At 50.5% G+C, this 23,858-nt stretch overlaps 2 protein-coding genes across 3 annotated transcripts in view; one reads left to right on the top strand and one right to left on the bottom strand.

The window, feature by feature from the left end:
• Positions 1-14,308, top strand: part of Svop (SV2 related protein) — a 65,253-nt gene extending 50,945 nt beyond the window's left edge. The window contains exons 11-16 of one of the 2 annotated variants that reach the window (XM_029477554.1): positions 1,921-1,997; positions 5,676-5,783; positions 8,165-8,276; positions 9,335-9,416; positions 10,798-10,887; positions 12,539-14,308. In XM_029477554.1, coding sequence (XP_029333414.1) covers positions 1,921-1,997; positions 5,676-5,783; positions 8,165-8,276; positions 9,335-9,416; positions 10,798-10,887; positions 12,539-12,745 — 676 coding nt within the window. In that variant the 3' untranslated portion in view covers positions 12,746-14,308. The remainder of the gene's footprint in view (positions 1-1,920; positions 1,998-5,675; positions 5,784-8,164; positions 8,277-9,334; positions 9,417-10,797; positions 10,888-12,538) is intronic. The other variant, XM_021162428.2, reaches the window with a different exon arrangement.
• Positions 14,309-15,472: 1,164 nt separating this feature from the next.
• Positions 15,473-23,858, bottom strand: part of Dao (D-amino acid oxidase) — a 24,676-nt gene continuing 16,290 nt past the window's right edge. Inside the window, exons 6-11 of the mRNA XM_021163454.2 lie at positions 23,578-23,632; positions 21,873-21,977; positions 20,987-21,069; positions 19,962-20,079; positions 17,177-17,275; positions 15,473-16,383 (exon numbers count right to left, since the gene is read on the bottom strand). Coding sequence (XP_021019113.1) covers positions 16,252-16,383; positions 17,177-17,275; positions 19,962-20,079; positions 20,987-21,069; positions 21,873-21,977; positions 23,578-23,632 — 592 coding nt within the window. The 3' untranslated portion in view covers positions 15,473-16,251. The remainder of the gene's footprint in view (positions 16,384-17,176; positions 17,276-19,961; positions 20,080-20,986; positions 21,070-21,872; positions 21,978-23,577; positions 23,633-23,858) is intronic.

Genomic DNA, 23,858 nt, shown 5'->3' with positions numbered 1-23,858 from the left:
CCCCCCCCCCCCCCCCCCCCCGTCTCTCCCTCCATCTCCCTCCCCCAGCAGATCTAGCTTGCAGCCATGGGCTGGGTGGCTGGAGGATTTGTGTTCTATTTTTAACCTCCTTCCAAACTTCCCTTTCACCTTTGAACAGAGGCATTGATTAGAAGAGAGGTGTTCCCAGCATGGTCAATTATAGGGACGAGGGAAGAAAAGCTTTGCTAGCACAGAGGCAGCCTTGAGTTCTGCCTCTGCCTTCCTAGGAGCCGAAGCCATTCACTGGGCACTTACTAAACACCTGCTGTGTGCCCGGTACAAAGTGGCATCGGTGTGGATTTTAGAAAGGGGGGCATTGGACAGAACTAAAATACCCGCCTTTAAGAATCTATAATTCAAAAGAAACTAAGTGATATTTAAAGAATCTGTAATTCACTTGGACTTCGAATCCCAAAAGCCGTTGGTGAGAGGCTAATTTTAAACCTGTCCTTGTTAAACCCAGCTCTTACCTCCAAGAGAATATAGTTTATTCAGAAGCAAATATAACGTGACCCCACGTGGAAGTGGTTAAATAAAGAAATACAGTCACAAAAATAGGAAAGCCATAAATCAGAGTATTTGCCAAGTCTCCCAGTAGCAGTTACTACAATCTGATGGCATTCTTAGCTTTTTTCCCATCTATCTATCTATCTATCTATCTATCTATCTATCTATCATTTATATATATATATATGTATTTATATCTATCATCTATCTATATATATCATCTATCTGTCATCTATCTATCTATCTATCATCAATCTATCATCTTCTGTCTATCTATATAACTAACTATCTATCATCTGTCTATCTTCCCATCAATCTACTAGTTGGTAGAAGCAAGTGGTCCCCTGAGTTAATGCCTTGCAATGGTTTTACTTGACAGTTGTGAGGATGTTGGGTCAGACGCAGATAGTGGGCAAACACATGACTATTCAGATAGCTCAGGATAATTTTGGCTTTCCATATCAGTCTGTCAGCCTTGCAGATCTTCAGCACAGTAGTTTGTTTATTTGTTTGCTTCTGGCAACTCTTGTTTCTATTTCCCCATGTTGAGCCAACACTGAGTGTTGGTTTACATCCCACGGCACTTGGGGGCTCAGTTCTCAGATCTGACCAAATGAGCAGAGGCAGGCAGATTTCTGAGTTCAAGGCCAGCCTGGTCTACAAAGTGAGTTCCGGGATAGCCAGGGCTACATAGAGAAACCCTGTCTCAAAACAAAACAAAACAAAGAGAGAAAAGAAAAAAAGAAAGGCCACGGTGGAGAACGGACGCATCACCACCATGAACCAAGCGAGGATTCCTCCACCTTCTGTGTCTGCCATTTCCACGTAACATCTTATAGCAATGTTGTGCTTGAAGTTACAGTGGCCAAGAACACAGGTTGGGCTAAAGGAAACAGATGTCACAGATGATGGGAATGTTTTTAGCCAATCAGAACAGCTCTGCTTTAGGCTGACTGAGCCAGAAAAGCTGCTGCTTGCCGCCAACACTATAACCGAGAGTGAAATTCACCTTCGGCCTGTGGTTGTATCTGAGTCCCCGAGTGGCTGTCTTATGAGTGGTCTGGATCTGCACACCCTGCATGCAGATTCCATGCACGAATGACAATGTGGCGCCACACTCTGAAATTTAAAAAAAAAAAAAAATCATGTTCCCCACCCCCCACCCCCCGGGCCAGCCCAGAAAGAAGGCCCTGTGTGCGCCACTGGGAATGTCACCCTGTCTGACTCGGTCCTTCCAACAACACAGAATCATCCCATCAGAATGGTTCATAGAAAGATCTCTGGCAAGGCTCCAAGATCCTGCAGAGACCAGGGAAGGAAGGAGCAGACCCTCCCAGGGCCCGGAAGAGCCTGGGTGTCTCTGACATCTCTGTGTTCACTCGCTCTCTGCAGGTTCTCCAATGCCTTCTCTTACTACGGCTTGGTTCTGCTCACCACGGAACTCTTCCAGGCAGGAGATGTCTGCAGCAGTAAGTATCACTTCCCCCACCTTCACTGCCCCACCCCAGCCCCACCCCCAGCCCCACCCCCAACCCCACCCCACGAGCAGCCACACTCGATCCCCTGCAAGCTACTGCCCTCAGGGTCCCGGCATGAATTCCAAGTTCCGGAGACTCTGGGCAACTTGGCGATGACAGAGTTGGCATGTGCCCCACCCGTCCCACCCGGTCAGGGCTCGGGCTCTGAAGTGAGCAGAGTGTACAGATAGACAGAGGCATCTCTGATAAAGCTCACTTAAGGAGAGAATAATCTGCTTGCATTCCACCAAGGGGAACCCACTTTAAGAGCAAAGGGGACACCCCCAGTTAGCACGTGTGAGGCCCTGGGTCCATTCCCCACCACAAAAAATAGCTAAATAAATAAAATACCGAATTTTTGTTTTGTTTTTAAGGCAGAGGCTGGCCTCCAACTCATCAGGCTCCTGCCTGAGTCTTCTTAGTGCTGGGATTATCAGCAAGCAGTCCATGCTTAGGTAAAGCTGGGTTACAGGAATGAACTGCCATACCTAGCTCCCTGGTAGGCTTTTATGCTTTCTAGATATGGTCTCACTATGTAGCCCTGGCTAGTCCGAAACTGTCTACATAGACCAGGCTGGCCTGGAACACACAGAAGCTACCATACCCAGCTTCTATTGGGTTTTCTAAGAGCAGTTGTAGGGCCAGGCAGTGGTGGTGCTCACCTTTAATCCCAGCAATTAGGAGGCAGAGGCAGGTGGATCTCTGTGAGTTTGAGGCCAACCTGGTCTACAGAGTAAGTGCCAAGACAGCCAGGGCTACACAGAGAAACCCTGTCTCAAAACAAGCCCCCCTCAAAACAAAACAAACAAACAAACAAACAAAAACAGAAAGAAAGGAAGAAAGAAAGAGCAACTGTAAAATTGAAGACATTTCATTCTACAAAACAGAATGTACTATGTTTCCATAAATCCCCTGGGTTAGATTCTGTCGCTTATCCCTGGGACCCAATATGATGCAGGAGCCAGGCTGGAACTCAGACAGGAGCCGCAGTTCCCAGGAACATGGGCACCAGCTTCACACACAAGTGTGACAAGAAAGGGTTCCTAGCTTGGCTAGGTCTGTAGAGTGTCCTGGAGCCCCTCCTGGGAGCTCCTGGTTGGTCAGAAACTCAGCAGTTTGGAGCTTGTCTACAGAAGATTTCCCAAACACTGGGCTATCTTAGCCTTGGAGTCTCCTGATTCATCTTTCACTAACAGCATTGAAGAAGAGTCACTAAACACAGCTGAAATTATCTTCCCAAGCCCCCTTTATCCCCAAAGGGCCCAAAGCACGGTTCCCAGGTTCCTTCGTGTGATCCTGGGCAGTGGCTGATGTGCCTGCCCTTTGCCTGTGGGAATGAATCAGTCAGAGCTGAGCTCCATCCCTGCCCCACAGGGGAATTCCCTACGTAGGGTGGAACCTAGAGCCTCCCTCCTAGACAAGCTCACTACCAGCCATCCACCCCCATCACCTGGGAACTCTGACATAGCACCAGAGCCATTTAAACCTCCAGAGCAGTTCAGTCAGCATGGGTGAAGCCCACACGTTGGTCAGGTTTAAAAGCTCCCCAGAGGGTTACACTATGAAGCAGGAATCACAGGATACATTGATGAGGTGCGCCCTGTTCAGCCTTCTGGTGGGTTCTGTTTTGAAGGCAACACTGAAACTCTGTTACTGAAGTCAAGACAAAAGATAAAGGAACCAAGTTTCTCCAGGGTTTGCCCACTCACCCTTACCTGTGGGCTTGTGGACAGTAGTTTTATACACTGGGTGATGGGAAGGGACCCCAGTGGTAAAGCATGCACTTAGACATGAGGCTCCGGGTTCAGTATCTCGCACAATTCATCCGATCATTCACTCATGAAAGGTGTGACTGGTATACGAATTTGAAGAGACAGTATTGTCCATGCTAACTGGGGGATGTTTAATGAGTGGTGGAGCTAGGCCCTGCAGAAGTGCCCAGTTGCAGATCTGGTTGGGGGTGGGATGGGGGGTGGGGTAACTGACTGAGCAGAGGGGACAATCCTCAGGTAGTGGACATTTGAGCCAATCAGAGGGCCCACTGCGTCCTCAGAAGGCAGCGGCGGTTGGCTGGCTCTTTCTGTCAAGAGCCACACAGTAAATGTTTCTAGTTTCCAGGGGGCTTTGAGGGTTTGAAAGATGAATCAGGAGACTCCAAGGCTAAGATAGCCCAGTGTTTGGGAAATCTTCTGTAGACAAGCTCCAAACTGCTGAGTTTCTGACCAACCAGGAGCTCCCAGGAGGGGCTCCAGGACACTCTACAGACCTAGCCAAGCTAGGAACCCTTTCTTGTCACACTTGTGTGTGAAGCTGGTGCCCATGTTCCTGGGAACTGCGGCTCCTGTCTGAGTTCCAGCCTGGCTCCTGCATCATATTGGGTCCCAGGGATAAGCGACAGAATCTAACCCAGGGGATTTATGGAAACATAGTACATTCTGTTTTGTAGAATGAAATGTCTTCAATTTTACAGTTGCTCTTTCTTTCTTCCTTTCTTTCTGTTTTTGTTTGTTTGTTTGTTTNTTTTGTTTTGAGGGGGGCTTGTTTTGAGACAGGGTTTCTCAAGTGTGTGTGTTTGTGTGTGTGTGTGTGTGTGTGTGTGTGTGAGAGAGAGAGAGAGAGAGAGAGGGGGAGAGAGAGAGAAAAGATGCGTGTATGTGTCCTATACATGTGTATGCATGCATATAAATACTTTTTTATGCATCAGTTGTAGGGAAATGTCCCCTTTATCCAGCTAGAGATTTCCTGGGATAAACAGTGGGGGGGGATCCAGTGACTGGGTGCTGGCAGGGGGGGGGTAGCATCCCAGGAGGTCTGGTGAAGCCTGGATCTTGTTAGTGCTGTAAGGTATTTCAGGATGATTGTGTTGGACATGAGAATTAGGGACACGGGCACATCCCCCAGGGTGGGTGTGGGTTCTCAAGAGACAGAAGCGCCACAGCCACACGGGTGGATTTCTGGCTTCTTGTTTTATGGGTATATTTTAGTGGAGAGGATTACTCGGGAGATGAGGTCCGGGGAGGGGAAGAATAAGAATCTCAGGACCCGGTCAGACTCTCCCTGGAAGAGGCTTTAATAGCTTCGGTGTCTTTCTGTGGGGTTGGGTTTCCCAGATGACGATTCGTGGTGTGGTGGGAGCAGGCAATGTGGGGATGCTAATTATACAGGAGGCTCATCATCACATGGGAGGAACCAGTAGTCACCTTAGTGTGTACTGCCTGTGTTATCGGGTGTGTGTGTGGGGGGGGGGGGTCTGATGTAACACAGCCCTGGGATTCCATTGGCCGCCACTAGGCAGTCCATCTCTCTGCTCTCTAGGCCAACACAGCCTACCTCAAAATGGGAGAAAATGCATAAAAATTCACTCATGGGCAGAAGCAAGGTTCAGAGAGGTCAAGCTAGTGCTGTGTTTTCTGCTCAGGGCTCTTCCCTGAGCCTGTCGGCTTCCCCAGCTCTTTCTGTGCTGTCTCAGAGCCAAAGCACAGCATCGCAACCGCCTAACCCTGGAGACTGGAATTCTTTACGGTTGGTTACCCAGCCCATTGTTCACAGGCAAGAAGGGACAGGAGCCAGGAAACTGCTGTGCAGAACTGTGTGACCGACCATCCCTGCCCCTCTCTCTCCCCACCCTAGTCTCTAGCCGGAAGAAGGCAGTGGAAGCCAAATGCAGCTTGGCCTGTGAGTACCTGAGCAAAGAGGATTATATGGACCTGCTGTGGACCACCCTGTCCGAGTTCCCAGGTGAGGCTGGGCCAGAGAAACCGGCTCTCTGTTCAATAAGTATGTCCCTTTGCTACATATTACAAAACAAAACAAAACAAAACAAAACAAAACAGTGGAGATAGGAGGGTAGGACTCGGCATGCAGGCTACCTCCTGGGCTGTGGCAGCAAACAGCCACACAGTTGCAAGACTAAGGCAGTGTATAGAACCTTACTCCAGCTCGACACTGTAGCAAGGGCAGTAGGCATCCATGATAAGGAAGACCTAGCTAGAAGATCTGTTGGGGTGCCCCCGCCCCCTGCGGTGCAGGACTCTTTCCTGTTACTATAACAAAATGCCTGAGGTTAGGTACTTTACAAAGAAGTGGACTTAGTGCTCAGGTCTGAAACCAGCATTGGCTCTGCTCTGGCCAGTACCTCCTAATGGAAGGTAGCATGGCAGAGAGGGCCCATGGAAGGAGCAACAAGAAGCCACCATCCATCTTGACATCACTACACTGAGGACCAAGCACGTGATTCCTAGCCACACACCCTCAAACCATGTCCAAAAAAACCAGGACACCAAGGATCCTCGAGCTTAAGAAGCAGCACAGGACTTTGTAACTGGCTGCCAGGTCCTCTGTCATTGCTCCAGAGGGACAATGTCCTTGCTCCTGAAAGCTGTTGTATAAACAATTCTGAAGGGATAGCCTAGAGCAAAGGAGCAGCTGAGGTCTTGTAGAGAGATGGAGCCATGGAGGACCCTCCCCCAATCACCAGATGCACTGGAAAATGCCACATATGTGGGAAGGGGAGCATCAAACTTCCAAACTTAAACATCCTTCCTCCCTTCCGTCCTTCCTCTCCCTCCTCCCTGCTTCCTCCCTCCCTTCCTCTCCCTCCTCCCTGCTTCCTCCCTCCCTTCCTCTCCCTCCTCTCTGCTTCCTCCCTCCCTCCCTTCTTTATTCCCCCCTCCCTCCCCATCCGAGAAGGACAATTTCAGATCCTGTGCTGAACCAATGCTATTAAAAGGAATGAAACGGAGCCCAACATCACTTTGGCTCCTCCCACCACTTCCCATTTTTTCCACATTCACTATTCTCTGCTCACCCAAAGCCAAACAGAGTCCTCAATACACCATCTTGCCTGGGTCACCTCCACAGAAAACACCTTGAACTTACACCCTCGTCCCAGGGCCATGTAGGAATCTGCCTAGGACACTGAATGTCCCAATTGCTGGCAGAGCTCAGAACTGTGCCCCACACCGACAGCCATTCTAAAATGTCTCCCTCCGTAGAATCAGGAAGGGAGAACACCTGATGATGGTTTTAGCTTCCCATGACATGACTGCTTTGAAATGTAGACTCTTTTTGTTTCTTGTTATGTTTGCTTTTGTTCAGAACACACATCACCTTTCTAGAATAGATCCTGACCCCAATAAGCAATAATTAAATGTGGGTAAATAGGGCTCTGCTAACATTTTTTATTTGTTTGTTTGTTTTTTGTTTGTTTGTTTTTGAGACAGGGTTTCTCTGTGTAGCCTTGGCTATCCTGGAACTCACTCTGTAGAGCAGGCTGGCCTCGAACTCACAGAGATCCACCAGAACTCTGCTTCCGGAGTGCTGGGATCAAAGGCATGCGCCACCACTGCCTGGCTTCTTTTACCTTTTTGAGACTAGGTCTCACTGTGTGGTCTTAGCTACCCTGAAACTCACTATGTAGACCAGGCCAGCCTCAACATCACAGAGATCTTCCTGTCTCAATATCCTGAATGCTGGGATCAAAGGTGGCCAATGGTATTTAATTTAGAAGACCCTTTGATGAATAATAGATATATAAATATATTCTCAAACTATGATTATTATTATCATATAGTAATAATATACTATATTACATACCAATTAAAAGTACTAAGCTGTGCTGTCTCAATGGAAATAGGATGCACCATTTTACTAGTACCATACATAGATAAAGAAACCAAGGCTCAGAGAAGACCAGCTCCGGGTTACAAGGCAACTCAGTATTAACAAGAAGACTTAGATCTAACTAGGTGTGAGTCTCAGCCCTGGCATTCTGCTGCCTGGTTGCAGCAGACACCATTCTTGAGGCTCCTGTCAATGCCTGTATCAATTGCCTTTTAACCCCTGGTCCTTTCCCTTAGAGACCTAAAACAGTACACACTTGTCTGCTGGTTGCTGTAGTAAATCACAGCAACCGGGGGTGGCCTCTTCCCAGGTCCCCTTCACCAAATCCCACACAGATGCAGCAGGCATTGGCCCAGAGTCTGAATGTCTGAAAGCTGAGTTGGACCAGAACCTGGGGCGAATGGATTCTCCGGGCTGGTCCACTCTTAGGGACAGAGGACGATATGAGTTGGGTCATTAGGAAGCAGCTGAGCTACCTCATCCCACTCTCCTGGCAGGTGTCCTTGTGACTCTGTGGGTCATCGACCGCCTGGGCCGCAAGAAGACCATGGCTCTGTGCTTCATCATCTTCTCCCTCTGCAGCCTCCTGCTGTTCATCTGCATTGGAAGGTGGGTGTCAGGAGGACCCCTGCCCCCAGACCCTCACCAGGACTAAGTTAGGCTCATGATGGGCCAGAGGGTCAGGCTGAAGGTCAAAGCCTCTGCCCAGGGCAGCAAGGGACCACGTGTCTCTAAGAACCTCAAGGTTGGAGTTAAAGTTTAATTGGGGCTGGTTGACAGTTTCAGAGATTTAGTCCATTAGCATCCTGGCAGGAAACATGGCGGTAGGCAGGCAGGCAGGCAGGCAGGCAGGCATGGTGCTGGAGAAGGAGCTGAGAGTTCTACATTCCATCTGCTGGCAGCAGGAAGAGAAAGCAAGACTAGGCTTACCGTACATGTTTGAAGTCAAGGCCACACCTCCTAATCCTTCTCAAGTAGAGCCACTCCCTAATGACCCAGCATTTGAATATATAAGCCTGTGGGGGCCATTCTTAGGCTCCTACAAGCTTTAAGCTCCATATAAGGAGTCCAGAGTACAAAGTGGCCACAGAGGTTGTGTTAAAGGTGATTTTTCTGATGGAAAGATACCTTGTTTCAAACTGAAGACTCATTTCTCGACCTTTCCAACTCCTAAGAGCCCCTGAATATACACCTGATCCCTGAGGGGCCCCATATCAATCCCGACTGGGAATCAGTGGGCCACTGGTGGGGCTGGAACTTGGACTGTGAAGAGTTGGTATTCTGGGTTATCAAGAAGAGCAGTAGAGCCAAGGATAGGGGATCTGGGTTGGTCTAAAGATGACAAATACTGTCCTGCTACAATGCAAGGCCTGGGCTCTGTCGCTGAGGCTCAGCTGGGGACCTCAGTCAACCCCAGCTGTGGACCACAGGCATCCCGGTCTGTCAGCTGGGCGTGCCTGTTGGAGACCAATTATCTGCAAGAGCTGATCTTTACTGGCAGTGCTTGGGGTGTGTCTGTGCAGGTGTGCTGGCCGGGATGGGGTGGGGTGGGGTGGGGGGGACCTCTGCAGACTCAGGTGTCAGTTCTTCCAGGGAAGGTGGGATGGCAGAGAGAATCAGACACGAAACAATCCCTCACCTCTCTCCTGCTGTTTTCTCCTCCCCAGAAATGTGCTAACCCTCTTACTGTTCATCGCGAGAGCGTTTATTTCTGGAGGCTTCCAAGCAGCCTATGTTTACACGCCTGAGGTAGGAGAGGTGTCTGAGAGTGGGGTGGGGGTGGGGCGTGGGGAGTGGAAAGTGGCGCGTGGGAGGTGGAGGGTAGGGCATGGGGTGGGGTGAGGAGTAGGAGGCGGGGCATGGGGTAGGGGTGGAGTGTGAGGACGGAATGAACGTGGGGGTGGGGTGAGGATGCTGTCTGCCCAGAATTTCAATGGTTCTTGGGTCCAGGCACCTGTATCTCCCTCCCCTCTCTTTTTTTTTTTTTTTTTTCTGCTCATACAAGCTTTAAGCTCAGAGTAAGAGTTCCAGAGGCTGCCTAAGAGCGTAGAGCTAAAATGAACGGAATTCAGGGCAGCTCACATCCTACGTTCCTGGGGACAGCCTTCCTAGGTGTTGGTGTGCTGAGAGCTGAGCCGAAGTGTTTGCCTTTCTTGCTCAATGCCCTGGAGTTGATCCCCAGTACTGAAAACAATTTTTTTTTTTCTTTTTCTGAGCCTGGTTAAACCTCAGCTGGAAGGCTATCGGTGACCATGAAGAACCAATTAAATAGGCGATGACCCAGCTGAGTGACAGGTTTCTGTGTAGCCTTTGAGAACCCAGACTAGGAGCTGGAGAGATGGCTCAGTGGTTATGAACACACACAGAACTGAGTTTGGTTCCCAGCACCCTCTTTGGGCGTTCTCGATTGCCTATAACTCCAGTTCCGGAGGCTCTGACGCCCTCTTCTGGCCACTAAGTGCATGCAAGCACGCACGGATGCACACAGCATACAAAGTTGCTCAAAGAAGCATATCCAGGAAGTGCAGTGCACCCTTCTGTGCCCTGCTTCTGTTAGCTCAGGAGGAGCGGAAGGCACATAAGATGTGGCTGAAGTCGCACATGCCGGAAAGAGGTCATTGCCAAGTTCAGCTTGGAGAGTCCTAAGTTCTCCAGCAGAAAAACAAACAAACAAACAAACAAACCCCCGAGCTGAAGTGCTAATCCCTTCGTACTACATTCATTTTGTATTGAGTATCAAGCATATGCTTAGGCAATTACACATACATTAGTAATTAACTATGTGTTGTGTATCATACATGGTATCCATCCATCGCTATTGAACTATTCGCATAGGTTTTTTTGTTTTCTGTTATGACAGACCATGACAGGCAGGCCCTCTGTACACACCCCTCCCCCATCATTGTTAACAAGAAAATCGATTGTGGAATACCTCCCAGCAACAAAACCTGAGGAGGTAAATGGGCTCCTGCCCACAGCCAACCTCATGCTCGCTGCCTTGGAGGAACCTCTTAGCTCCTTTGCCTGGCTCCCATCCTGCCCACGGGCGTTACCCCATCAGTACTGAGCGGGAAGGGGTGAGGAGTTCCTGAGTTTCCCATGACCTGTGACTAACACCCTGACTTTCCAGGTGTATCCCACGGCGACGAGGGCGCTGGGCTTGGGCACCTGCAGCGGCATGGCGAGAGTGGGCGCTCTCATTACTCCGTTCATAGCTCAGGCAAGTGTTGCCCCAGATACAGATCCAGGTAGCTGCCGACTGTGACTATAGACTGGACAGCATTTCCCAGCAACTGACCCCAGGAGGGAACAGTGTCTCAGAAGAATAAAAGGCCCAAGGCCAACAGGCAGGGACTCAGACAAGCCTGGAATAATATTCAAAGTTGCTCAGTCTTCCCTGAACAGAAAAGAGAGGACTCAGAGCAATTTGCATGCACTGGTGGGGTAGCATGGCCAGGTGGTCCCAACTAGTTTGGGGAGGCTTAAGAGGAAGACTTGAGAGCAGAGTTCGGGGGCTAAGCTATCAACCCCCATAAACAAGCAACACACACCAGTTTGCAATAGAACGGGTGTCTATGTCCCGTTCTGAATGATCTGGGTGAGTTACCTCATTTCTGGGGGAAGAAACTGCAGAGGCATGGAGCTGGGTCTCTGAAGGTCTTCCCAACAGCACCAGAAGGGGCTGTGTTCTAACAAATCATTCAGCGGCATCCACACACTCTCAATGCTGTGCACCCTACTCTGTCTACCTCCAAAGCAGTCTCATGACCACACCCCAAGCTCCTCTATCCGTTAGGGGTTGCTCCCACCCCTAGTAAACAGCGATCTGTTCCCTGTCTGCACAGATTTACTCATTCTGGGTGGTTCAGCAAATTGGGGTGCTGACATCCATCTCAGCATTGTTGTCCCTTCTACATCTAATGTCCCCCCGAGTTGTCAGGGCCAAAGCCTGGATCCTAACAAGCTATCCTCAGTGTGCCGACTAAAAAGATGGAGAGAGAAGAAAAGCAGACAGGCACTCACCACAGCCATGCTGGGGAGAGAAACCAATAAAGGGGTCCAATGACCTCCCCCAAGTCCATCATTGGGGTCCTGATGTGAGATTTAGGTTTAAGCAGAGAGAGGCAAGATGTTCACACAGCTTGGTGGTCCTTGTCACACTGTGGCCCTTCCCACCAGCACCAGCTGATAGGAGGTCTGTAAGCCCTCGGAACTCTGTGACATCACTTCCCAGAACACAGGCTCCTTCTGACCCGCACCAGGCTCCTACCACCACCTCCTCCTCCTCCTCCTCCTGGCACAAGACTCCTGGAACAATCCCAATTCCCAGTTCTGGAGAACTGTTGCCTCAAAAGAGTCTGATAGCCAAAGAGAGGACGGCATGCGTCTCTTTAGATGTCTTCACTCTATACCAATCCCCCGGGGACAGAGCACAGAGCTCTGCCCTGTCTGAGGTCTGACCTTTGTCATCAGACGGGGAGTTTGGCACAGGCTAGACCATAGCAATGACTTTGGATTTTTTTTTGTTGGGTCAGTTTGGGTTTTTGACACAGGCTCTTACCATGTGTTTAGCAAGAACTTGGACTCAGGATCCTCTTGCTCCTGAGCACCGGGGTGATGGCACCCACTATGCCTAGCGGTGTGGGGAATCTTAAGTCAGATGGGCCTTACTCTGTAGCCCAGGCTGTCCTTGAACTCAAGCAATCCTTCCTACTTCAGCCTCTTAGAGCGAGGACTATGGAACTATGCTTTCGGGGGTGGGCGTGGGCGTGGGGGTGGAGTGCTCCCCTCGGCATCAGCCTTACGTGCTGCCCACAGCTCTGAGAAGCCCTTATTATCTCTCTGCATCTCCCCTCCCCTGCCCCCTGCAGGTGATGCTGGAATCTTCCGTGTACCTGACCCTGGCTGTCTACAGTGGCTGCTGCCTCCTGGCTGGTGTGGCCTCCTGCTTTCTGCCCATCGAGACCAAAGGCCGAGCACTGCAGGAGTCCAGCCACCGGGAGTGGGGCCAAGAGATGGTTGGCCGAGGGACAAACAGTGCAGGTGTCCCCAGGTCAGACTCTGGCTCTCAGGAGTAGTGACCCCTGGGAGTTGAGCTTGGAGCCTAGAGAACTGGCAGAGCCCAGCTGGGCCACTTACGGTCACTGCCGACATCAAGAACTTCCCCACCCCCAACCCCCGAGAGGGCGATGTGGACGGACAGGGTTTTGTGTCTTCACTGTGTTTGACCATGTTCATCATCGAGGGTCACCCGCCCCGGGAAGATGGGGCGGCATTCACTCCAGGGGGTTCTCTGTGGTGGGGGACGGGCTGCACATCACCGTGGATCTGCATGGGGAAGCTGCTAGTGAGGGAGGGTCCCAGGGTGCTCAGGGCCAGCTGAGCAGATGTCACATTGCTACCCAGTCATACCCTTGGAGAGCCACTGCCCAAAGGTCTCCATAGATACAGTCTCCGCCCAGACCCCTGGGACGCCCGCCATTTTGTCCAGTTATGTTTCTCCTGCACCCTGGCCTCAGGAATTCTTTGGAATTAAGGCAAGCTAGCTAGTGTCTGGCTGGAGCAGCTCTTCTGGAGCCTGAGGCTCCCTCACCCCCATCCCCCGCTGCTACCTTGGCTGGGCCCCTCTAGATGGCTCTCCACAGCCTGCCAGGTAGAAACTGGCCAATGAAAGTGCTTTGGAATTTGAGCCAAGTAGCCCCTGTTGGCCCCTTGTGGAGTCTCTGTCTCTGACTGCAGAGGGTCCAGTGATATTTCTGGGGAGAGCTACATACCTGCCAGGCAGCAGATGCAGAAAGTTGTTAACCCATTCCCTGACTTGGAGACTGAGGCCTGGCAGAGGGGAGGCTGAAGCCAGAGTCACTCCTGAAGCAGTTAAGGCCTTTCTGGGCTCCCCGCTCAGCCCTACTAGACGGCGAGTCCCAGTTTACTCAGGCTTCCAGACTTTGCCCTGTGTGGGTGGCAGCATGGGTTGAGGAGGGATCTCTAGGGCAAAGCACCACTAAGTCCTGGGACCAGGAACCTGTTGCCCCTGGGTCTGCCTCTGCCTTCTTTCTGTCGAGGGCAATGCTGGCCCTACAGAGGCAGGTCCTGGGAGTCTGTCCTGGCACAAGGATCAGGAAAGCCCCGTTCAGAGAGAGGAGGAGGAAGGATGAGAGGTAGGTAGGTCTGTCTGGGGGCAGTCCACGCATCCTCCCAGATTCCGGAACACATGAGCAGCCTTCTGAAATTCAGGAAGGAAACTCGCAGGGGGAGGAAGGAGACCGCCAGGCCCCATTAAAGGCCAGAGGAAACTGGTCACTGCTCAATGGACACATTGCAAGGAAGCCAAATGTGCGCTGCGCTGTTCATCTCTTATTAAAACGTTGGTGACGGACATTACCATGGGATTTAAATCTGGTCACTGGCCAAGGTGCACTAGTGACAGTTTACTTGAAAGTCGACTAACTTGTTCCATCTAAGGAAGTACTCTGACACAACATTCTCTCTAGGAGGTTCAATGGCCCGGCTGGAGGGCAGCATTGAGTTCAAAGGAGACAACTCTGTTAATGGAATAAAGATACAGTGGCCTCTTCTTCATGAGGACAGTTTGGTGTCCACGCCCTACCCTGTTCTGAAAGCAACATTTCTTCTTCTTCTTTCTTCTTTCTTCTTCTTCTTCTTCTCCTCCTCCTCCTCCTTCTTCCTTCTTCTTCTTCTTCTTCTTCTTCTTCTTCTTCTTCTTCTTCTTCTTCTTCTTTTCTTCTTCTTCTTCTTCTTCTCCTTCTCCTTCTCCTTCTCCTTCTTCTTCTTTTTCTTCTTTCTTCTCCTCCTCTTCCTCCTTTTCCTCCTCTTCCTCCTCCTTATTTTATTGATATTTGAGACAGACTTTCACAGTGTAGCCCAGGCTATCCACATTCTCTTGATCTTCCTCCCCTGGGTGCCACCACACCCAGCCACATTTCCTTGAGTCTCAAGTTATTCCTGGGCAGTTCAGCTCTCCTAGGAAACAGTCTTCCCTTTGCCTCGTCTGCTTCTCCCTCTCCTCTTCTTCTCCCTCCTCTTCCTCCCCCCACGTCCCCCAGCAGGTTCTTTTCATGTCTTCATCCTCAAACAACCCAGATCCAGTAGGAAAGACGCTGAGAGGCGGTGTGGTGGGCGTGTTCTCCAGGGGCTACATGAAGAGGGGCATAATTCTACCCAAGAGAAAAAGGAACTCTTGAAGCATTTTTTTTTAAGTTCAAAGTTAAGTACACACCTGTAATCCTAGTACTTGGGAAGTGGAAATAGGAGGGTCTGAAGTTCAAGGTTATTCTCAGAAACGTAGTGAGTTTGAGGAGACAGACTCATGAGACACCCTCAAAAATGAAACACACACTTGTATGTGCACAGAGAGACAAAGAGAGGGAGAAAAAGATGGAGACAGACAGACAGACAGACAGACACACATACACACACACACACACACACACACACACACACACGCAGAGAGGGGGGGCGGCTGCCTTACCTCTGAAACCCAGCAATGGGGCTGGGACCTAATTTTAAGCAGCCGTGTTCCAGAATCTTCCATTTACTGGTGGGAATGCCGTCTGTTTCTCTCCACATGCAAGAGGATTTCAGAAAACGTTGGTGGAACATTGAGCTGACTCTGTGGGTAAGGTACTTACTGCCGAGCCTGATGATCTGGGTTCGAGCCCCGGATCCCACATGGTGGAAGGAGAAAGCTGATGTCTATGGGCTGTCCTCTGACCCCAATCCATATGACCACGGATGCTCACACTGATATACACAGACATAAGTTAACAAAGGCTAGGAAGAAGATATTCACTGTGTCCAAGGTGATATGCTTCTCTGATTTCAGACCTCAAGAAGACAGGGTTCCACTCAGTGGTAGAGCACCTTAGAGCCTGCTCTAAGGCCTGAGCCATACCCTCCCCGCCTTTCCCCTCCCCTCACACATACAAGCTAGATTAACTCTCCTCAAGGCCACAGTGTTCTCGGAGGTGGTGAGAATGAGGGGAAGTCATGTCTCAGGATCAGTCCTGAAGAGAGTTTGGATATCCAGTGTTTTAATAATGCTGACCGGTGGAGTGCCCCTCCTCCAACTCCTCCTCCTCTCCCCATCGTCCTGCTCCTAACCCCCTCCTCCCATCACTACAGATACACATGGGGTGTGTTGTGAACCATTCATCAGAGTTCTAAGCAAAAGATCCAGACCACTCCATATAGGTCTGAATGCAGATCCTGCTACCTGGTACAACCAGCCTTAGTACTGTCGTTACGGCTTGAGAAGAATTACATCATGGACGTAGATCTTGCCTATCTCACCCAAGCCTTGGTTAGGACCAGCAAGAATCACTGCACTGGAAGGACCAGACAGCAGTGGATGAGTGGCAGGAGCAGCAAGATTTCCTCCCTTCATGCCTTTGCCAGAGGAAGCCAGGGGTGGGGCTGTGGGAGTGGCCGGCGGGGCTGGAGGAGTGGTCGGGGTGGGTTGGGGAGTGGCTGGGGGNGGGGCTGGGGAGAGAGCATCATCCAGGAGCGTATCACTGGCTGAAGGGGTTGGGGTGTCGTCTTGGGGCACGGGTGATCACTAGAGTCCTCAGAGGTGGGATGGAGGCAACCTGGACAACTTCTTTTCCTCTAGAATTTTCCCAAAGAGGTTGGCCGCCTCCATTGCACAACCCCAGTGGATTGTGAGCCCGTAACCTCCATGACCATAGTTGTGGATGACCTGGGAAAAGCAAGAGAGACGGTGGCCAGGTGCGGGAGGGATCTCAGGGAGGGGTCAGGAAAGCTTCGTTATACCGGAAGACCAGGGGCCTTCTATAGAGCCTTGGGTAACGGGATGTCCTGAGCTTCATCAGTGCCTTACTAGGGTGGTGGGCAGGGTTTGTGACTAGCTTAAGGGCACTGTCTGAGGAGGTGTACACTCTGCTTGAAGGGTGAGGGTGCTTCATCAATCAGTAAAGGAAATGCAGGACCGGAAAACCTTGCCATCATAGTGGTCTGCTGCCACACCTCCACACGTTCAACTTTGTAGGGACATACACGGCCCCTTCCACACACGCACACAATCATCTGTACACACTCCCCTGTCTACACACACACACACACACACATTTATATCCATACCCTCCGTGCACCCCTATCTGAGATAAGAGGAGAAAGCTCCTCACCAGTGGTCTGGCTTACGCTGCTAACACCACCAATGGAGGTCCTGGGTTGTTTTTTTTTTCTCTCAGGACTGAGAAAGCTAATCCTATCCAAAGGGCTTCAGAGTAGACCCTGAAAAGTTGAGTATTACCCTGCAGTCTGGCATAAAGTACCATATCTCTCTACTCAGCCCTTTCCCATCTCAAGTCTCCAGTGTCCCCATTTATGGGAGGGGGAGGAAGGTGGGGGGGAAGGGAGAGGGGAGGGTGGCCACCTCTAGCTCTGATCTCACAATGTGACTTTTCCCGGGGAATGGCCGTGCCGTTGTTGCTGGAGCTAGGGTGGACACCACTTCCTCTGACACAACACACCTCCGCACTTGAAGATCCAAAACGAAGCCATTCTCTTTCTAGCCGGACCTGAGGCCGGACTGGCCGGAAGCCAGTGAGTTCACCCACGATTCTTGCATTCTGGAAAAAAAAAAGTGTGTTACCTTTATCTCGGCAGCTGTGAGTTAGCTTTTAGAATCTCATGGCCACCTCCTTCACTAGTCACCACAGTATTTAATCACAAGTTAGCAATCATCCCACGGTGTGAGTGTGTGAGTGTGTATGTGTGTGTGTGAGTTGAGTGTATGTATGGGTGAATGTAAATGTGTATATGAATCTGTATGTGTGTGAATATGTATGTAAGTATAAATGTGTGTATGTGTATAAGTGTGTATGTATATATATTGTGTGTGAGTATGTGTGTACATGTGAGTTTGTGTATGTATAAGTGTATATATATGTGGGAACTAAAAGGGGGTGTAGGGGAAGGAGGGGGGAGGGAGGATAGCCCACGTCTAGCCAGAGTTCCTTCTATGCTCTGGGCAGGTGGATGCGGGAGGGCTGTCAGACGCTTTCCACTCGGCCCCAGGTGGGCATCTAAGCCACTGACCCCACTCGACGGGGGGTGGTGGACAAGGGGCAGCTCCTGATACCAGGGGTCCTGGGGAGACACCCTGTAGCCCCGGGGTTATAAGAGAGAGGGCTGAGGGAGAGAGGTTCCCACACAGGCAAGAGTAAGCGCAGAAGGCCTTAATGAACAGGGACAGTCTATGGTTTTAGAGCTTTATTATAGAAAGGCAGGGAGAAAGGAGAAAAGGTGAGAGAGAGAGAGAGAGAGAGAGAGAGAGAGAGAGAGAGAGAGACTGGCCATGGCCAAGAGGAGAGAAGGAGGAAAGGGAGAGAGAGAAGAAAGGCTAGAGAGGAAGAGGGAGAGAGAGGAAGAGGGAGAGAAGAGAGAGAGAGGAGAGTAAGGAGAGTAAGAGAGCGAGGTGGGGCCAAGTAGCCCCTCTTATGGTAGGCTGTTATCTTTACTGTTGCTAGGTAACTGGAGAGGAGTTTAGCCTGAAGGTCAGAAGCTTGGGACATCATCTACCTGACTGTTAGCCACGCTTCTCCTCTGGGGACTGAGGGGGTGGTAACTTTGACAGGAGCCAGGGTTCCAGGAGACATGGTTGAACGCCTGCTGTCCCATGTCGGTGGGAATTACCACCCATCGGGTTCTCCCAGGGTTCAAGATCTAGCCTCGACTGGAACCAGGCCATCTGTGCATAGCCCAATGCCCCACATATGTATGTGTGTTGAGTGAGTTTATGTTAGTGTATATGAATGTGTATTGTGTGAGTGTGTGTTAGTGTGTATGAATGTGTGTTATGTGTTAGTGTGTGTATATGTGTGGGTTTGTATGAGTGTATGTATAAGTGTATATGTGTGTGAGTGTGTATACAAGTGTATATGTATGTGTATTATATGTTAGTGTATATGTCGGTTTGTGTGCGTGTGTGTATAAGAATATGTATGTGTATTGTATGTTAGTATGTGTGTATATGTGTTCATATAAGTGTATGTATAAGTGCATATGTATGTGTACTGTGTGTGAGTGTATGTGTGGGTTTGTGTGAGTGTGTATAAGTGTATATGTGTGTGAGTATATACGTGCATGAGTGTGCCTGTGTAGGTGTAGGTGTGTGCACATGAAGGTCAGAGGACAACCTTAGGTATCAGTCCTCACCTTTTGCCTTGTTTGAAACAAGCTCTGCTCACTACTGTGTGTGCTGGGCTGGCTGGCGTGCAAGCCTGATGAGTCAGGGTCTCCACCTTCCACAATCCCATAGGTGCATGGGGATTACAGACGTGGATTGCTGTATCTGTCTTTACATGATTTCTGGGATCCAAACCCAGCTAACTGCTGCGCAGCACGTCTTACCTCCCTGGGCCATGTCCTTTACTGTCTGCCACCATATGCTAATTCATCTATAGAAATGACAGCCTCCACCACCAGCCACTGTCCTGATGTTAGCATGTTACCATCACCAGCCCTGCACTTGGTCACCACCAACCACAACACTGTTCCCCACTGCTCTTGTCACTGAGATCAGGCAGATGTGAAAATGGAGACTCACATGCAAGAACACCTGCTCTCTGTGAAGACTGAGAGCCACCCTATGAGGGGAACTCTCTGAAGGGCCAATGAGAGTGGCATTAGTGCACAGCAAGGACTTTCCAAGTACTCTCACGGGCTGCAGTGTATTGTGTACCATATACTATGTACCCCAGTCTGTGTACTGTATAATCCAGTGTAATGGTTTGTGTATGCTTGGCCCAGGGAGTGACACCATTAGGATGTATGGCCTTGTTGGAGTAGGTGTGGCCTTGTTGGAGTGGGTGTGCCCCTGTTGGAGGAGGTGTGGCCTTGTTGGAATAGGTATGTCACTGTGGGTGTGGGCTTTAAGACCCTCATCCTAGCTGCCTGAATGACAGTCTTCTGGAGCATCCTTCAGATGAAGATGAAGAACTCTCAGCTCCTTCTACACCATGCCTGCCTGGATGCTGCCATGCTTCCACCTTGATGATAATGGACTGAACCTCTGAAAGTGTAAGCCAGGCCTAATTAAATGTCCTTTATAAGACTTGCCTTGGTCATGGTGTCTCTTCACAGTAGTAAAACCCTAAGACACCCAGTCTGTGTACTGTATACTGTATACCCCAGTATATGTACTGTGTACCACATACCCCAGTCTCTCTCTGGGGTTAACTGGCCCACTTATCTCTATGGAGGCATCTTCCCATCAGGACCAAGCTGCCCTGTCTGAGGGCACCCCCTCCCCACCTTCAGGGTGGGCTCCAGTTTACAGCAGCTCTTCCAAATGGTATTGTGGTCACGGACGCTGTTTAACCCGCTCCAGTTCCCCAGCTGGAATATACCTCCGAGTGTAACTGTCTTGGATCTATATCAAAATAAAGAGGGCTTAGGAAAATGAAGTCCTCCAGACAGAGGTGTCTCTCCCTCTCCTTCTCCCTCACTATCCCATCCTCCGAGTCACCCACTCCTGTCAGCATTGCCGCCCCTGCTAAACACACCCCACTCATACCCCACTGAGGTCCCCCATTGAGGTCTCCATCACACACACAGCCTCCCCCCCCACAATCACTATCCCCAGCATCACTGTCCCTGGCATCACCATCATCACCAGTACCACCATCTCTATCAACACCTTGATACCACCAGCAATGTCATCAACACCGACCCTGTCACCATCTCTATCACCAGAGCAACATCACCACGGCTTTGACATCTCCACCATGCCAATAAAAACACCACCACACCACTATACCACCTATCACCGGCTCTAAAACCATCATCTCCGCCACACTAGAAACATGATTGGTCTTCATCTACAGTGGATACCAGTCCCTCTCCATCACCATCGATGAGTTGATCTCCTTGACTTTGCACTCAAACACCCCCGTGCCTGTCAACAGCCCCTTCAGGACTATTATTCCCCACTGATAACATTGCCACAATGATGTAATTCAGCACCAATAGCCATCCCCCAACGCTGTCGCCACCACCAACATTATGAACAATTGCTCTCCCACGCCCTCTACAACATTCCAACCACTTTCGACGTCACTACCTGTGTATCCAGTCCCTTTGCCCTGGCCTTACCACCTCTGCTACCAGAAGAAATGTTCAAGGTAAAGTCTAATCAGGACGAAATCTCGCCAATCCAGGGATTTCATTGCCTAAACTTATTTATAAAACCCTGGAAGAAAAACACCGGCTGGGTGGATGGGCTGTCACGACACCATGAAGTTGCCCCTTGTATGACCTTAGGTCAGTCAGAGTTTTACCCTGGGATGATGTACGGAGAGTTGTAGATACCAAGGCTGGGATCATGGGTGAGGATGAAGTGTTTAATCCAAGGGGCCTCCACCTGTTAGTGAAGACAGATGCATCTTGTCAGGGAGTGAGGTCAAGGTCAGCGGTTTACCCTTCTGCTTGCTCCCTCGGTGCTCAGCTCTCTCGTGACCCCTCTGACCTAGGACTTCCGGAGGGTCACCTGGCAGCTTCCCATGCTCCCTGAAGTATCCCATGCCCTCACCATATATTCACAGGAAAACCTGAGCTCAAAGAGCAAACAGACACCCAAGGAACACACACCCCTGCACACCTACAAACGCGCGTGCACATCCATATATGCATATGGCCACACCTATTGGTGTGCCCCCAAATGGCAAGCGTGTACACCCCCACATAGCACAAGAGGCATAGGATAATGGTGACACCCACAGGCTGGCTTACCTGGGTTCTAACCCTCAGCTCACTGTTTTCTGTGGTGCATCCTTGCATATGTTATTTGACATCTCTGTGCTTTGGTTAAGATGGTGATGTGATATGATAGGACCATCTCAAAGGGCTGTGCTACAGACTAACTGATCAACTAAAAAAAAGGTGTTTAGGCGCCTTTACCTGGCCCTTGATAAGCACCTCATAAAGATTCTGGTTTTTTGTAACTCAAGGCTGTGTTATGGTTCCTATATGGGGAAAAGGTCCCTACATGCACTTTGCACAAAATCCCAGAACACCAGGGCAGGGAGTAGGCTGGTCCTTATTTCTTCAGTAAGTCCCTTCCTCAAAGTCTGCAGTCACTCCATCAACATGGACCCTGAAGTGGCGCCAGCTTTGGAGTGGCGGGAGCAGACCCGGCAAGCTCTCCATGGACCAGTGTCTCCTCACCTGGATGATCTGGCCCCGGCCTGGCTGCAGGGAGGCATCTGCTTGCAGGGCCCCGGCCCACACCCCGGTGCAGTTGATAATCACATCCACTCCTCCTCTTGCCACCTGGCAGCAAGAACAAGTCAGGGACAGGAAGGGGCAAGGACTGTGCTGTGCCCTCTCCCCCCCATCCTCCAGCTTTGTACATCACGGCTGCCTGCTCCATGGGGAACTGGGGTGAGGTGTGCCGGTATGGACCCGGTATGGATCAGATGACCCTGGCTCCAAATCTCCTCACTGACTTTCACTTGGTTTCTGACCACAGAAATGCCCTTTTAGCCCTGGAGTCTCAGTTGCTCTCATTTGACAATAATTCTCCTCCTCTCCCTTCTCCTCCTCCCCCTCCTCCTTCCTCCTTTCCTTCCTCCTCCTTCCTCCTCCCCCTCCTCCTCCCCCTCCTCCTTTTCCTCCCCTCCCTCCTCTTCTTCCTCCTTTTCTTCCTCCTCCCCTCTTCCTTCCCTCCCTCCTCCCCTCCTCCCCCTCTTCCTCCTTTTCTTCTTCCTCCTCTTTCTCTTCCTCCTTCCTCCTCCCCTCCTTCCATTCCTCCTCTTTCTTGTCCTCTTCCTCCTCCCCTTCTTCTCTCCCTCCTCCTCATCTTCTTCCTCCTCTTCTATTTTGGTTTTGTTTTGTTTTGTTTTGTTTTTGAGACAGGGTTTCTCTATGTAGCCCTGTCCATCCTAGAACTCACTCTGTAGATCAGGCTGGCCTCAAACTCAGAGATCCACCTGCCTCTGCCTCCCAAGTGTTGGGATTAAAGGTGTGTGCCACCTGCCACCACCTGGCTGAGAAAGCCAATAATGTTCACAGGTTACCATAAGGACACTGTGTGATCCTGAGGAGGGGTTGCTGGATAGAAAGTACCATAAAGTGAGCTTTCCTGAAATCTTAAAGAAAAGTTCACATCCAGCCAAGATGGCACCATCCTCCATGAGATCCCTTTTTAGCCTGTCCTCTTGCCTTCTCTTTGCCAGGACACTTGCTTCAACTCTGCCTATGGCCAGAGCACTTGTCAAGTCAGACACAGGAAGCAACCCCATGTTTCCAGCCCATCCCTGGTGATTTCCCCAAGGCCTTCATGGACACATACATTGCTAAGTGTGTACTGTCTTAAAACCATGGAGGAGAACCATCTCAGAATCAACCACAGACCCCAGGTGTCCATCAGGGCCAGACCTGACCCCAGCAGCTGGACATGTTACACTTCCCCTGTGCCAAGCATTGCTCTGCATGCTGGGACTAAATGAAACCACAAAGCTGAGCTGTTAGGATATAGTGGCCCTGACCTCATCACCATGTGGTGATGGTGTGCCTGTGTTCTGAGCTGAGTCCCTGGACACTGCAGAAATATCAGCCCAGATGTCACGGGAAGCATGGAAGGGTCTGGACTGGAGAATGGAGTAGAGCTGACTCCAGGATAAGGCATATCCAACTCTAAAACATGTCTGGGGGCAGATATAACCAGTCCCTCTGGCCACTGCGATTCCCTTGTTCTCTTACCACCAATATCAAGGCAGACATCTCCCTCAGAATGCCCAAGTCCTCCTGGGGTTAGAGCCTGGGACAGGCCTACAGGGGTCCTGAGAGTCTAAGAAGGGGGTCTCCGACCCAGCAGCAGGGAGCATCTTCCTTCCTCCCTCCTCCATCCCCTCACACCCCTGCCACTCACCTCTTCGAGAGATTCCACCTTCCGATGGATAAGCTTCACGCCCCTCTCAGTTAACCTGGGATGAGAAGACAGATCAAAACCTCCCCCAAATTCACTTCTCTGACACATCCTCTTAGAGGGCAGCACAGGGGACATTCCCGTGGGGACATTAACTCCCCTCAGGTGCCCCTGTAAAGTCTTTCCATTCATGAGCACCAGCTGGGCCACTGATCTGAAAACTACCTTGTACTGGCTAGTTTTGTGTCAACTTGACACAGCTGGAGTTATCACAGAGAAAGGAG

Source organism: Mus caroli, chromosome 5 (genome assembly GCF_900094665.2).
Source record: "Mus caroli chromosome 5, CAROLI_EIJ_v1.1, whole genome shotgun sequence".
NCBI lineage: Eukaryota > Metazoa > Chordata > Mammalia > Rodentia > Muridae > Mus > Mus caroli.
The sequence above is the reverse complement of the archived record's forward strand: the minus strand, read 5'-3'. Positions and strand labels throughout refer to the sequence as shown.